This window comes from Artemia sp. Qi Xiang Cuo, chromosome 19 (genome assembly GCF_049724085.1).
Source record: "Artemia sp. Qi Xiang Cuo chromosome 19, ASM4972408v1, whole genome shotgun sequence".
In the NCBI taxonomy this organism is placed as follows: Eukaryota; Metazoa; Arthropoda; class Branchiopoda; order Anostraca; family Artemiidae; genus Artemia; species Artemia sp. Qi Xiang Cuo.
Genome location: NC_142812.1, coordinates 26,385,663 through 26,398,266, shown reverse-complemented (window position 1 = coordinate 26,398,266; position 12,604 = coordinate 26,385,663). Strand labels below are relative to the sequence as shown.

The 12,604-nt window shown below is 33.0% G+C and overlaps 1 protein-coding gene across 2 annotated transcripts in view; it reads right to left on the bottom strand.

Moving 5' to 3' along the window:
* The window catches only part of LOC148940667 (limbic system-associated membrane protein-like), a 199,557-nt gene that overhangs the window by 50,632 nt on the left and 136,321 nt on the right, over positions 1-12,604 (bottom strand). For both annotated transcript variants that reach the window (XM_089104909.1, XM_089104910.1), the window contains exon 6: positions 2,664-2,822. In XM_089104909.1, coding sequence (XP_088961035.1) covers positions 2,664-2,822 — 159 coding nt within the window. The remainder of the gene's footprint in view (positions 1-2,663; positions 2,823-12,604) is intronic.

The following is a 12,604-nucleotide window of genomic DNA, read 5'->3' as shown; positions in this document are numbered from 1 at the left end:
ACTAACATATCTTCTCATTTCCTTTAAGTAATGATGGGATTCTATTTTTTCCCTCTGTAAGAGGAACAGGATGCTATTTAGGAGGAGCCATTGTAATACTTCCCAAGGAAAAAAGGATCCCTTCGAAGGAAAAAAAGATCCCTTCCAAGGAACTAGATTTTCCATTATCAAAGAGCCTTTTGATCTTTGGAGACTTACTTGTTTATCCATTAAAATAATCTCATTCATGCTTTCCTCATATTCTATTGACGTAAATGTATGTCATTCTAAAGTGAATGAACGCGAGAAGTTTTGAAAACACTGCGTAACTCAATGGCTTTGTTTGGGAGGGCATATCGACCATCCCCAGACCTCCAATTTCCTGAAATAAGTTTAGAAAATGACCAATTTTCCTTAAAAGGATCTCCGCTGAAGTTTTATTTTGATGTTACACTATTTGTCTCAGACAAGCTAGTGGCTCGTGCTCCCATCCTAAAAACGAAAATTGAAAACAACATGCCTGGGACACCTAAGGACTACAACTGTGAACGAAAGCTGACTGTTGTCAAAAGCCCAACTAGTCTCCTTATTTGTTCATATACAACCCAAGAAGTACAAAAAAGTATAACTCACTACGATAGGATATATATAGAAAAGTGGTCTTCAGAAAATTTGAAGTCTTACACTAAAACGCAGAAAACAATAAATAATTTCCAATCGATGAGCCCCCTCCAAATTTTCTACGACAACCGCTTCCATACTAAGTGGCTTCGTGAAAAGCTAAGAATAAAAAAAAACATATGAAACCTAGAGCCTGCTTCTCTTTTTGATTAGGCACCGCTCTATAGAATTCTAAAAGTATTGCTTTACTCAAAACACAAAACCGAGTCAAAAAGCAGGATTTCCCCTTAGGAGTAGAAAATTTTTTGGCTAGCCTGGACTCAACAAAGACTTTTAATGGTTTCAATAGCCTTTCAGCAATATCAGCAACCGTGGTATCGACAAGTTTTTAGCATACATACAACATTTTCTAAAGAAAAACTCAAGCAAGCTTGTATTGAATGGCGATTAACGGAAACGGCACGAATAGGGCAAATGGCGCCAAAGTGCAAGAAACCATTTTATTATATCTTAGTATTGAAGTAATACAAGGTTACGGATTTGAGGTAGCTATTGCTTCGGGAGGAGAGGAAGGCAAGTTTTCTTCTAATCGTTTTATATCTAATGTATAAAAAAAACTAATAAAAGCGAAGAAGGCGTGGTCTCCTTATTGTTTAATCCATGAATTAAGATAAGGTAAAATCTGCTCTCTACAATTTGCATACGTATGTGCTTCCTAATGTGTGGAGCCCTTATGACCCTTATTAAACCAATTAGGACACGGCTTTAAATGGAAACTAATTGAAAATCGAAGTTTTGTTAAAAACATTTTATTTCGGGATCAGTATAACTTTGAATTGTCCTCAGTTTACTCATGAAATTGACTAATTTCCATGTATATTCTCGAAGAGTGGCACTTCAATTTAAATTTTGGTGAACTGGACACAAAAGAATCCTGAAGTTATATTTGCTCTGCTTTTGAATAGAAGAAAAATACTTATACTGTGTTAGATTAGGGAAATCCTTTGAACATAGAAACGCGTCAGTGTTGCAATGCTACTCATCTTGATTTCATAGGATTTCATAAGGTGGTAGACTTCTTAAATCTTTGCTATCTTTTTGGAATTTTGTTCACTGGAAGACCACAAAAATAATCAAATATGCATTTTGGCTAGGTTTTACTTTTTTCAAATTGATTAAAGTCTTCTTGTATTTATGATTCGGATTGGTTTATTTTTCTAAACAAGATTATGTCAACAAGTCGAACCTTGAAAGAATTTATCAAAGCAATTCTAGTAAAAATTGATAGGGAACAGGGTCGTATCCAGGATTTTTTTGCAGGGGGTGGGGGGCGGGGGGGATTACAAAAATATTTTTTTGGGGGAGGGGTACAAAAAAGCTTTAGAAAACGCACCAATAATTTGTTTACATTCATTTTTGTTATGTTTTTGCGAGTTGGACAAACATTTCAAGAAGGTTCAAACCCCCTAACCCCCTCCCCCCCTGTATAAAGCCTTGATAGGGGATCTTAAATGTGCGAACAGTTTGAAAAGCTAACGAGGGGCTAGTTCAAAACAAAGAAAACGTATAATATCTTAACGCTATCTATTCAACGTACATACAAAATAAATATTGTGCATCCTGTGTCGGCAAAGACTTCAACCAAGTTTAATTAGTACAACAGGAAACTTCCAAAGATTCAATGTTTTCCAAGCAGATACATTGAATATTTTTAGGAACTACCTTTTTCCGAAATTTAAAAAGAAAATTCTGCTCCGTTAAAAAAAATGCATGCTTTTAAATCATAAAAGTATAATTAAATCATAATATCTTTATCTCCAGCACAATACGAGAGATATTCAACGGTTTTTCTAAGATTTACGAGAAAGTGGGTATCGGCTTTTAGTTTTCTGCCGTTTATTCAGATCTTATATCGAAGCCATACAAGTTTTAGCAAGACCGCCCAATCAAATCTGAACAGTTCAGCCACACAAACAAAAAAACTTACAATGGCCGAGATAGGGTAATTTTTTATGGTATCGAACGACCTTAAACCAATGACTGGTAACTGAAAAAGAACGTACCTCGACTCGAACTGGACATTATTATATCTCCACCATCTTCTCTTTTCCAAATAACTGAAGGATGAGGATTCCCCGTCGCCTTACAAATTAAGGTGGCATTTTCAAGTTCCCTTACGTTTACGTCACCACTTGATTCTTCGTCGGATATATCAGGTGGAACTAAAACATAATCAAATAATTATATAAATGTATAGGCTATGTGTATATATATATATATATATATATATATATATATATAATATATATATATATATAATATAATATGTATAATATATATATAATATATAATATATATAAAATATATATAATATATATATAATATATATATAATATATATATATATATATATATATATATATATATATATATATATATATATATATATATATATATATATATATATATATATATATATATATATATATATATATATATATATATATATATATATATATATATATATATATATATATATATATATATATATGCAGTAAAACTCCTAGAAAATCCATGAATGCTCTTAGATTGACCCTTTCTGTCTTTTCATCATGGTTGCAGCGGCATCTGCAACCATAGTAAAGAGCGAACCACAGCCCATACTAATCAAAAGTTGAAAACGTGTTTTCAAAAAACTGTCTAGTGAAAAAAATTTCCATTTGACACTGAATCAGAAATGGTAACTAAAGTTTTGGTTAATCTTATAAGTAAAAGTTTATTGCGAAAAGAAATTTATGGTAATTTCGAAAAAGAGCCTAAAACCCCTTGAAAATGGCGTCAAATCGAAATAAAAAGTGCACCATAGGAATCAGAATGGTCGAAAATCTTTTGTCGGATAAATACACTCCCCCACCTTGAACACCAAGGAAAATGACTTTTTTGCGTGGGTAGCACTGATATGTTTCCTGTTGGTCTTTCTTTTTTTTTCTAGAAGGGCTAAGGGATGGCCAGACCATCATAGAGAGGTGTGTAATAGCTCACTCGAAAGGGACTTAAATTTTTAAATGCCTTTTTTAAGTGACCAAAAAGATTGGAGGGCAAATAGCCACCTCCCCTTCCTACAGGTCCTCTCCCTCCAATTAGTCCTATGAAAATTTTCAGGAAGCCATTTTGTTTAACATAGTTCAAATGTTCAATATATATGGTTTTGATCATGATATGGCCCTCCATAGTTCCTGCGGAAGGGCTGTATGTGGTATCGGGTGCACCGATATCGGGCGTATCGATATCGCGCGTATTGGTATCACATGTATCGTATGGGGAATATCGGTATCCGCTGTTGTTTTTTTCCGTCATTTTCTAGGCTCATTTTTTTAAAGCATGTCCCGGCAAGGTATCATGGTTGCAGCGGCAGCTGCAACCTAGTAAAGAGAAAACCAGAGCCCATAGTAACCAAAAGTTAAAAAACGTGTTTTGAGAAAAACTGCCTTGTGAAAAACAATTTGCATCTGACACTGACTCAGGAACGTTAACTATTATTTCGCTTCGTCTTAAAAGTAAAAGTTTATTGCGAAAAGAAATTTATGTTGATTTCGAAAAAAGTCTCACATCCCTCGAAAATGGCGTCATATAAAAATGAAAAGTGTACCATTGGAATCAACAAACCTTGTACAAAGAAATTACAGTCCCCCTCCCTGAACAACAAGGAAAATCACTTTTTTGCGCGGTAGCACTGATCTGTCTCCCGTTTTTTTTTTTTTTTTTTTTTTTTTTTTTTTTTTATTTAAAAAGGTCTAGCGGGCCACCAGAACATCATAAAGAGATTCATAATGGCTCATTCCAAAGCTATTTCTCATATCTACGTTCTTTTTATAAATTCTACCATCTGCAAGTGCCATATAGCAACAAAATGTCACTTTTTGTGCTATTTCTCAAAGGCTGGCACTAGCAGGCTACCAGAACATCGTTGGTTCATATAAAAGATATTGCACATATCTACGTCTTTCATATAAATTCCACCATCATCAAGTTCAAATGGCACTAAAAATGGCACTTTTGGTGTCGTGTCTCATGTGGAAAAGCTACATTGTAAAAAAAAAAAAAATATTTCCAACAAAATGTTTTGCTCGAATTCAAACAAGTCAAAAAAAAAACAATTATTCTGTTGGAATTGTGACTTGCTTATTTAATTCAAACAAGTCAAAAAAAATTTTCGGTTGGAATTGTGACTTGCTTATTGAGTTCAAACAAATTATGGAAATTATTAATATTTACGTACTATTCAGTAGAAAAAATTTAATTTTCATTGTAAATAGAGTATATCAATCAGAACAATTTTAGTTTCGACAGTTGAATGAGTTTTATTACTCGTCCATTTAAATTTGATCACAGGCGTATTGAATTTAATATGTTCAGAATGAGCTCAATTTAAATATTTGAATTATAGTGGAAAAATGGGAATACTAATTGAATTTTTAGTACAAAAAAATAATTATAAAAATAAGGAAATATATTTTTAATTTGGAATAAGTTGAACTTTCTTGTCTGCAAAATGAACACGCAGAAATTTATGTACAAAAATTATTTTTAATTTTTACAATCGCTTTTTTTAAATACATTTTTTGTGAGTTTCTGTAGGTAGAAAATTTCTTAAGATGCTACCCTAACTTTAACAGTACTAACGGTGAAGATATTTTGCTTTCTGAATTCAATTTTTTTTAATTAAGAACGAAAATCATTTTGTGGGAACAACTTATGTTTTTGCGATTAACGTCATGTTTGTAATGAGACCCAAAAAGCGTTTAAAAAAATTCTTCCTTGGATTTGCCATAAATTTGCTGCTTACGCTGAATAACCAAGTAAGCAAATATATCGAAGAAAAGAAGACGCGTGTAAGGGTATTTCAGTCCTTTACGTACACGTAAAGGAACCAGAAGCTTCCCCCCAAAAGAGAATTTTCTAAAATGGTGCATATTTCAACAGGACTCAGAAATACTGCACTTTAATAGCATGAATAGTGCATCAAAAACTCCGGTTTGCAACATGATTAATAAAAAAATAGGACGTTAGCCCAATAAGTTTTATCAAACAGTTCATGGTGTTAAACTGTAATTAAGGAGTGACTCAGCTAAACTTTAACCGAAACTTAAAAATGGAATATTGATAACAATTGATAAGAATTGGGTTTCTATACAGATTCCAAATATATAAAATTCACTGTGTTTAATATCTAACCACCAAAGGCTACAAGCCTCAGAAGAAAAAGGGATTTTGATGGATTAAGAGATTTTGAAAACAGGGAGCCTGATTTTCGAAAAAGAGAGGAACACGCCCGAAAAAGTCAATAAATCTTAATGTAAATCAGACCTTCAGATTCAGCGTATCAGAAAATGTTATTGTGGGGGTTATGATCTCCTATCTGCACAAAGTGGAATTTATGTTTTTGCCAGAAGACTGATCACGGATGCGTTTCTATTTCTTGTTTTTTTTTGTTCTAGCGTCCTTTTTAAGAGACCATAAAGATTGGAGGGCAACTAAACCTCCTCCCAAGACCTAATTTGTCTCTTACTTTGTTTTCGAATGTTATGATTTGAGATTAATTTGACAAAAAAAAATCTTTTCCTTCAACTACCTACAAACATATAATATTGGAATATAATATTGCCTTTTCATTAGAAAAGGCACTTTTTCATTTTAAAAAGTTGGAGAATCTACCGAAAGCGCATTTTGTGGGATGCTGCTATCAAGATTAATTTATAAGAAGCGATCAAGTATATATATAAGGTTTTAAATGAACCCTTAAACGGCTTCCTTTTGTTAGATCAACCCCGTACTTTCTGCTAGTCAGTAGGTGACTTATAGGGCAATGTCTTCAATATGGCTTTTTCAGGCAAAGTTGGCCGAGTAAAAACAGCTTTTTGCTCATTGGAAACAAACGTTCCTGAAAAAAAATGTATTGTTTTGTGAAGCATGGACAGTGAACTTTATGTTATAGACTAAAAGTTTTTCTTAACTGTCATAGATGTTAGTAGTATTTTTTAAAGCCGTCTTATCTCCCCTAGATTTGTGATAATTAGATAGTGTATTAAAAATAAACTTTCATCTGAAACTAAGAAGTGATATTAAAACTTAATACGAGCGTACATTATTCTGTATACATATAAAATATCATAGCAACGTTTCTCCTGCATTAAATTTTAATCAAAAAACGAACAAAGATTATTGTAAAAAAAAACAAAGATTTTCCGTGGGAAGTAAAGAGCAAAGTTGATACTTAAAACGGACAAAAATTATTACTTCACATCATATTTAATATATATTAATATAACTAGTACAAATAAACCAACTAACTATGTTTCCCTATGCTTTTATGATTATACAAAACTAGCGCTTTACGGAAAACACAAAATAATATAGGAGTTTTGGCACAGTAAAAGCAAACCAATTAAGGACAATTTTTATAGAATCAAACTATTATCAATCCTTTTAAGGATCAATCCCTTGAGATAAAGCAACAATCCATTTTAGGGTTTTCTTTTTTTAAGTTTAATTTGGTATCACTTCTGCACAATGGCTCAGTTCAATGACTGGCTCTCGTTTTGATTTTAAAAGGACATGTCATAATTAATTTGGACACAAGTTCGAAGTAAGGCCATCTTGATAGAATTAGGACTAGGCTATAGAATAGCTTTAGAATTTGTATCCTTGCTTGAAATTCACTCTTGTATTGAGAGAAATAAGCGGATTTCCAGAGTTCATATTATGTCTTATTTTAGCTTCATTTCAAGTGATACTAAAGCATTTTTTTTACAATTTAAGACTATATATTAGCCACTAGTGGTATTATAGCTGGTGAGAGCAAAATGCTGCTTGATAAATCAATCCAATATTTCTGTTTGCTGTTCAATTACTTCGCGGTTACTAACAAATATTTAGTTTTACGCTTTTAAGATAATTTTAATTGTATACTGAAAGTTCCTAATATCACAACTGGTGTAAGACTATGAAAAGCTTTATAGATTTGTTTAGTGTTGTCAGGCTACATACTCACGTTTGACGTTTAAATCAATAATCTTGTTTTTATACTTGAATTTTGTGTTTTCAGTAAAGCGCTAGTTTTGTATAATCATAAAAGCATAGGGAAACATAATTAGTTGGCTTATTTGTACTAGTTATGTTAATATATATCAAACATACTGTGAAGTAATAATTTTTGTCCGTTTTAAGTTTCAACTTCGCTCTTTACTTCTCTCGGAAAAACTTCGTTTTTTTAATATTAATATGGTTGTTAAAATTGGAACATTAATGCACAGCTGGAAAGGCTGGTAGAGCATCTCGTAATAATTGTCCAACCGTTGGACAATTATTACCAGATGCTCTACCAGCCACTCCAGCTGTCTTTCCTACATTTAACAGAGAGAGTGAACAGTAGGTTAGGCCATTTCTCGATCTCGACGTCATTAGGAAGCGGCGATCAATGTATTGGGGGCCTATGGTACGGATGGGTGATGGAAGCCTGCCTCGCAGCGGATGGTATGGAACACTATCTTTTCTTTGAAAGTCAAAATAACTTTGAAGACCCAAAATAACTTTCGGTAGGTAGCTAGAGAAGGAGGCAAAGTTGGTGAGGACTTCGACAGGAGAACTTTGGTCAAAAGGTCAGGACAGATCGACCAGGAAAACTATTGTGGTTTTATTATGCAAATTTAGCCATGGGAGGAACTAAGTCATATAGTTCCAAATTGCAGTTCTGTGTACATATTAATAAGCTTCAAAGACAAGATTGTTTGTAATTAGCTTGACTTGAGTTGACTTGAATTTTATTGAATAATAAGCAGACAAATAAGAGCACAGCTCCAAGGACTGACTAATGAGCCCTAGGGCAAATAGACTTTTTGCTCAAGCCCCTATTTTAATTTAGACTACTGTATAGTATCTGATTGATTCAAAATTTACACACGATCTACAATCTGAACAAAACAACCTATAATATATTTACGCCCTGAAGCAAAAACTAAATATTTTTAACAGCTTGCTTCACAACTCAATGAAAAGACTTTATCATTAATTGATTTTGTTAACTGACTGTTAAATATCCTTCTATACATCCTTGTTAAATATCCATATATACAAAACATTGAAAGAGAATAATTTTTTCACTTTTTTTTAAATCCTCAGGAAGTGCGTCATTTACTTGACAATTAAGATGAAAAATGTTATTTTTTCTAAATGACCGGCTAATGAGTAAACACAACAACAAGCAACTTTTACCATGTATCAGAGGAATAGATGGAACTGCCATCACTGGTATCCAACTATTCTTAATTTAGAAGATTGAGATATTTGCTTTTATTATTGAGTGTATGACCCACATACGAGTTCACCTTACTCTGGGTCATTATTTTGATAGTATGATGAATTTTTCTTTGTGGATTTAAAGAGCATGAATTTGAACTAATCCTCTACTTAAAATATAAAAAGACAACGAATATATTCAATTTACCAAGAAAAGCCTTTTAATTTCCTCTTTATATTCATTTTTTTAAATGTAACCTTGTACGTTTAAGGTGCGATAGTGAGCGGAAGCTTAGGAGGCTCTTAAGCTTCCTTTTTTAGATTATGTTCTATAATCATTCATAGAATTTTTTTTTAGTTTAATTTTTCACACTGTTATGCAATGAGTGCCTGGTTTAGCAGATACAGGAAGTTTATTTTCATCTCAAGTACCGCTGTTGTATCAATAACTTGACAATATTCTAGTAATCTTGACAATTATTATTCTTAAAATATATCATTGACATTGGTAGATGGGCAGTTCGTTCTTACAGCCTGAGATATCGTAGTCAGAACAAAAGTATAGAAGCATACGCAGCAGCTTAGATTTAACGAGTGGATTTGGGCCCATTTTCCCCCACTGGCCCCATCATAATAGAACTAATAGCCGTAGAAAATTGTTACTACTGCGACTACAACTACTGCTACAACTACTACTAGTAATACTACTAGTAATAATAATAATACCACAACTGCTACTATACTACTGTCAACTGATCACCAAGCTATCTGAGACCGACATAAATGCACATATTCATCATCCATCTCACTCCGATCAGAGCTTCACTCCCTTGCATGAGGTTCCTAGATATCTTATATATTCTCTCAAAGCTTCTTCCTCCCTCATTTGAGGGCGCCCCGCTTTTCTTTTAGCCTCTGTTGGATTGCTAAGAAATACGGTTTTTCTCAACATATTATCGTTCATCGGTGAGCCTTAATGAAACTACTGTACAAAGTTTTCTTTTTCATGACAGCATCATAAAAAGGGGATTGACAAGTTTTTTTCAATCGAAAGTAAATGGTGACGTTAAAACCCAAAACGAACAGAAATTATCCTGTATGTTAAGGGGAGTCTCTGCCCCCCTCAGCCCACCAATCTTTATTTTAGTGTTTAGTGCAACTTAATCAGTAGCATTTTAGAGTCCAAAAAATATAGCCAGTTGGTGGTTCTAAGGATTTTATTTTCGGATTACCTTTCGAAACATTTGAACTGTTACACACCTATTTGTAACAGAGAATAAATTTTATTAAATATACTTATTAAGTATAAAACTATAGTATAAAGTATAAAACGTGCTTATTAAGTATAAAGCACTCGAGGAAAGTTTTTAGTGGGTGATACTCAAGTATTATCATAATATGCTCAAACGGTGCTTCGAGAACTTCTCAATATTGATTCATGCCACCAGCTTTAAAGCAGAGGTTTCAAAAATTTCCTAAACTATGTGATTCAGACACCTGTTAGGATCTAGGCTGCAGAGGTCAGTGGTCTAAAATTTCTCAGGGTAAATTTCTTCGGGCGTAGGTAAATATCTACTAAATTTTAATTAAGTTTCGGCTCTTTTAACTTTCGATATCTCCCCGGCAAGCTACCGCTAAATTTCAGTTAACTCCATCAACGATATTTTCATTCTCGATAATTGTCTAACACGCAATAATCTACTGTACGTTTGCTTGGAAGTTTTATGCCTCGTACCTTGGCCAAAACTAGACACTCAATTCCAAGTATATTTCTTTGTCATAAATCGCCTTATGATTGCAAACTACTGTAAGATTTAATGGCTGAAGAGTATCAGTGACTTCTCTGTCCCTCCCTTTATGACCCAAGCAATGCCGCTTGTTTATTGGTATTACTCCGATAAACGCTTTTTTTATTTTGAAATAGTAACTTGTTTTTGCTAAAGATAAGGCCGAGGATTTAACTTGTATCAATTTGGAAGATATGACATACCAAGAAGTCTTACCGTTAACAATGGCTCCGCCCAAATTAATTAGATGTTTAATTCGAATAATTAAATAACTTATCTAACTAGATTAAGCAATAAAATTATAATTATTATTTAAATAATAATTGATTAATTATTTAATATGATTAATCACCGAAACTTTAACTGCTCAATTTTGGAAAAAATCGATTTTTGTATCATCTCATAACAGAGTTCGAAGATAGAATCCCTGGAATCTAGAAACATGCTTCAATTTTTCTTAGCCTTGTCATCGCTTCTAGCGACAATCTCGTTCTCTCTAATGTCTTTCATATGTTCAATATAATAGATTTAGCTCAAAAGGTTTTATTTATTGATACTGATACAAGTGATAATAGTATAAACACCAGGGAATTCTAAGCTTATCCAGGCAATAAGCAAATTATTTCAGTCACCGTATTTTTGAGCCTACAAGATCATTTTGAAAGTAATGCTTGAGTAGTTCTCTCTGAGCCATGAAACCAAAACCATTTTCAGTAGATTGAAGGGTGGGAAATTCTTATTATAAATCTTAATAATAAGGACCTGAAAATGTTGGATGATGGATGTCTATTAGGCATATATTGCATTAGAAACATCAACTTTGATTTTTTTTTTCTATAAGGTGAAATATAGACTACCAACTAGAAAATAAAACATGTTTTGATTCAATAAGATATGGATGGACCTCTTAACTACGTCAAGAGATTTCCGAATCGCAGTTGTGTTAGCACCATAATTATAATTCATAGTTAAAAAATCCACCTTGTCCTACTGGGACAACCAGTACTTAGGACAGCTGGTTTTTAAACCTCTAGAGTTTTTGAAATTTGTTTAAGCTATGTAACTACAGGTTTTAATTTCTTAGTAAAGTAACGAACAGTTGGTTTTCAGCCATTTTATACCAATAATTTTCTGAAAACATGAATTTTTAATCATAAATTTGACGACGAAAACCATCCCAAGGGCTTGAAATGTCTTTTGTGAATCTAATCAGTCCATCTAGTTTGGAGGAGAACTTTCCGCTGCTCACTAGTATGATTCAGGATAGCTTACCTTATTTTTTCTGAAACATAAGCTACTTGGTATCGAACAGTTTACGGCAGGGCCGCAATTAGATGGGAGCATGGGGCAATCACCCCAATTTTCGCTGCCCCCCTAAATTTTGAATATTTCTGTTTTTTCCTTTAAATAAAACTCACCCTCTCCTAAATAACAGAGAAATTTTTTTAGATATTTGTTTCAAAATATAAAAAATTCTTGTCTCCTGTCTTCACATTCTTTTGAATTGGTGCTCCCGTTTTTCGGCTATGAATGTTTAGTGGGAGCAATTTTTCATCACCAGTAGTTAAAACTCTAAAGAACAGAAATTAGCTTATATAATAAAAGGCAATTAATGCAGACAAAAGCTGGCGACAAGCTTGCTACTTGTCCTTGTAAAAAAGACCAGCAACTGAAATATCGATCCGACATCCTATATAACAGGAATACCTCTATAAAACCTTTATACTTTTTCTTATGCAGATACAAAACATCCAGAATCCACGTTATTTCGTATTTTTCAGTTTTTCGTCCCAAGGATTTTACCACTTAAATTTTGTTGAAGTAATTTTGTCTTTTTCAATTCTTTTAAGTTATTTATTCTTTTTCAATTTTGTGAAGTTACTTCTCAGATTCTAAGTGCAGCATCGTTTCACTCAACCCCCC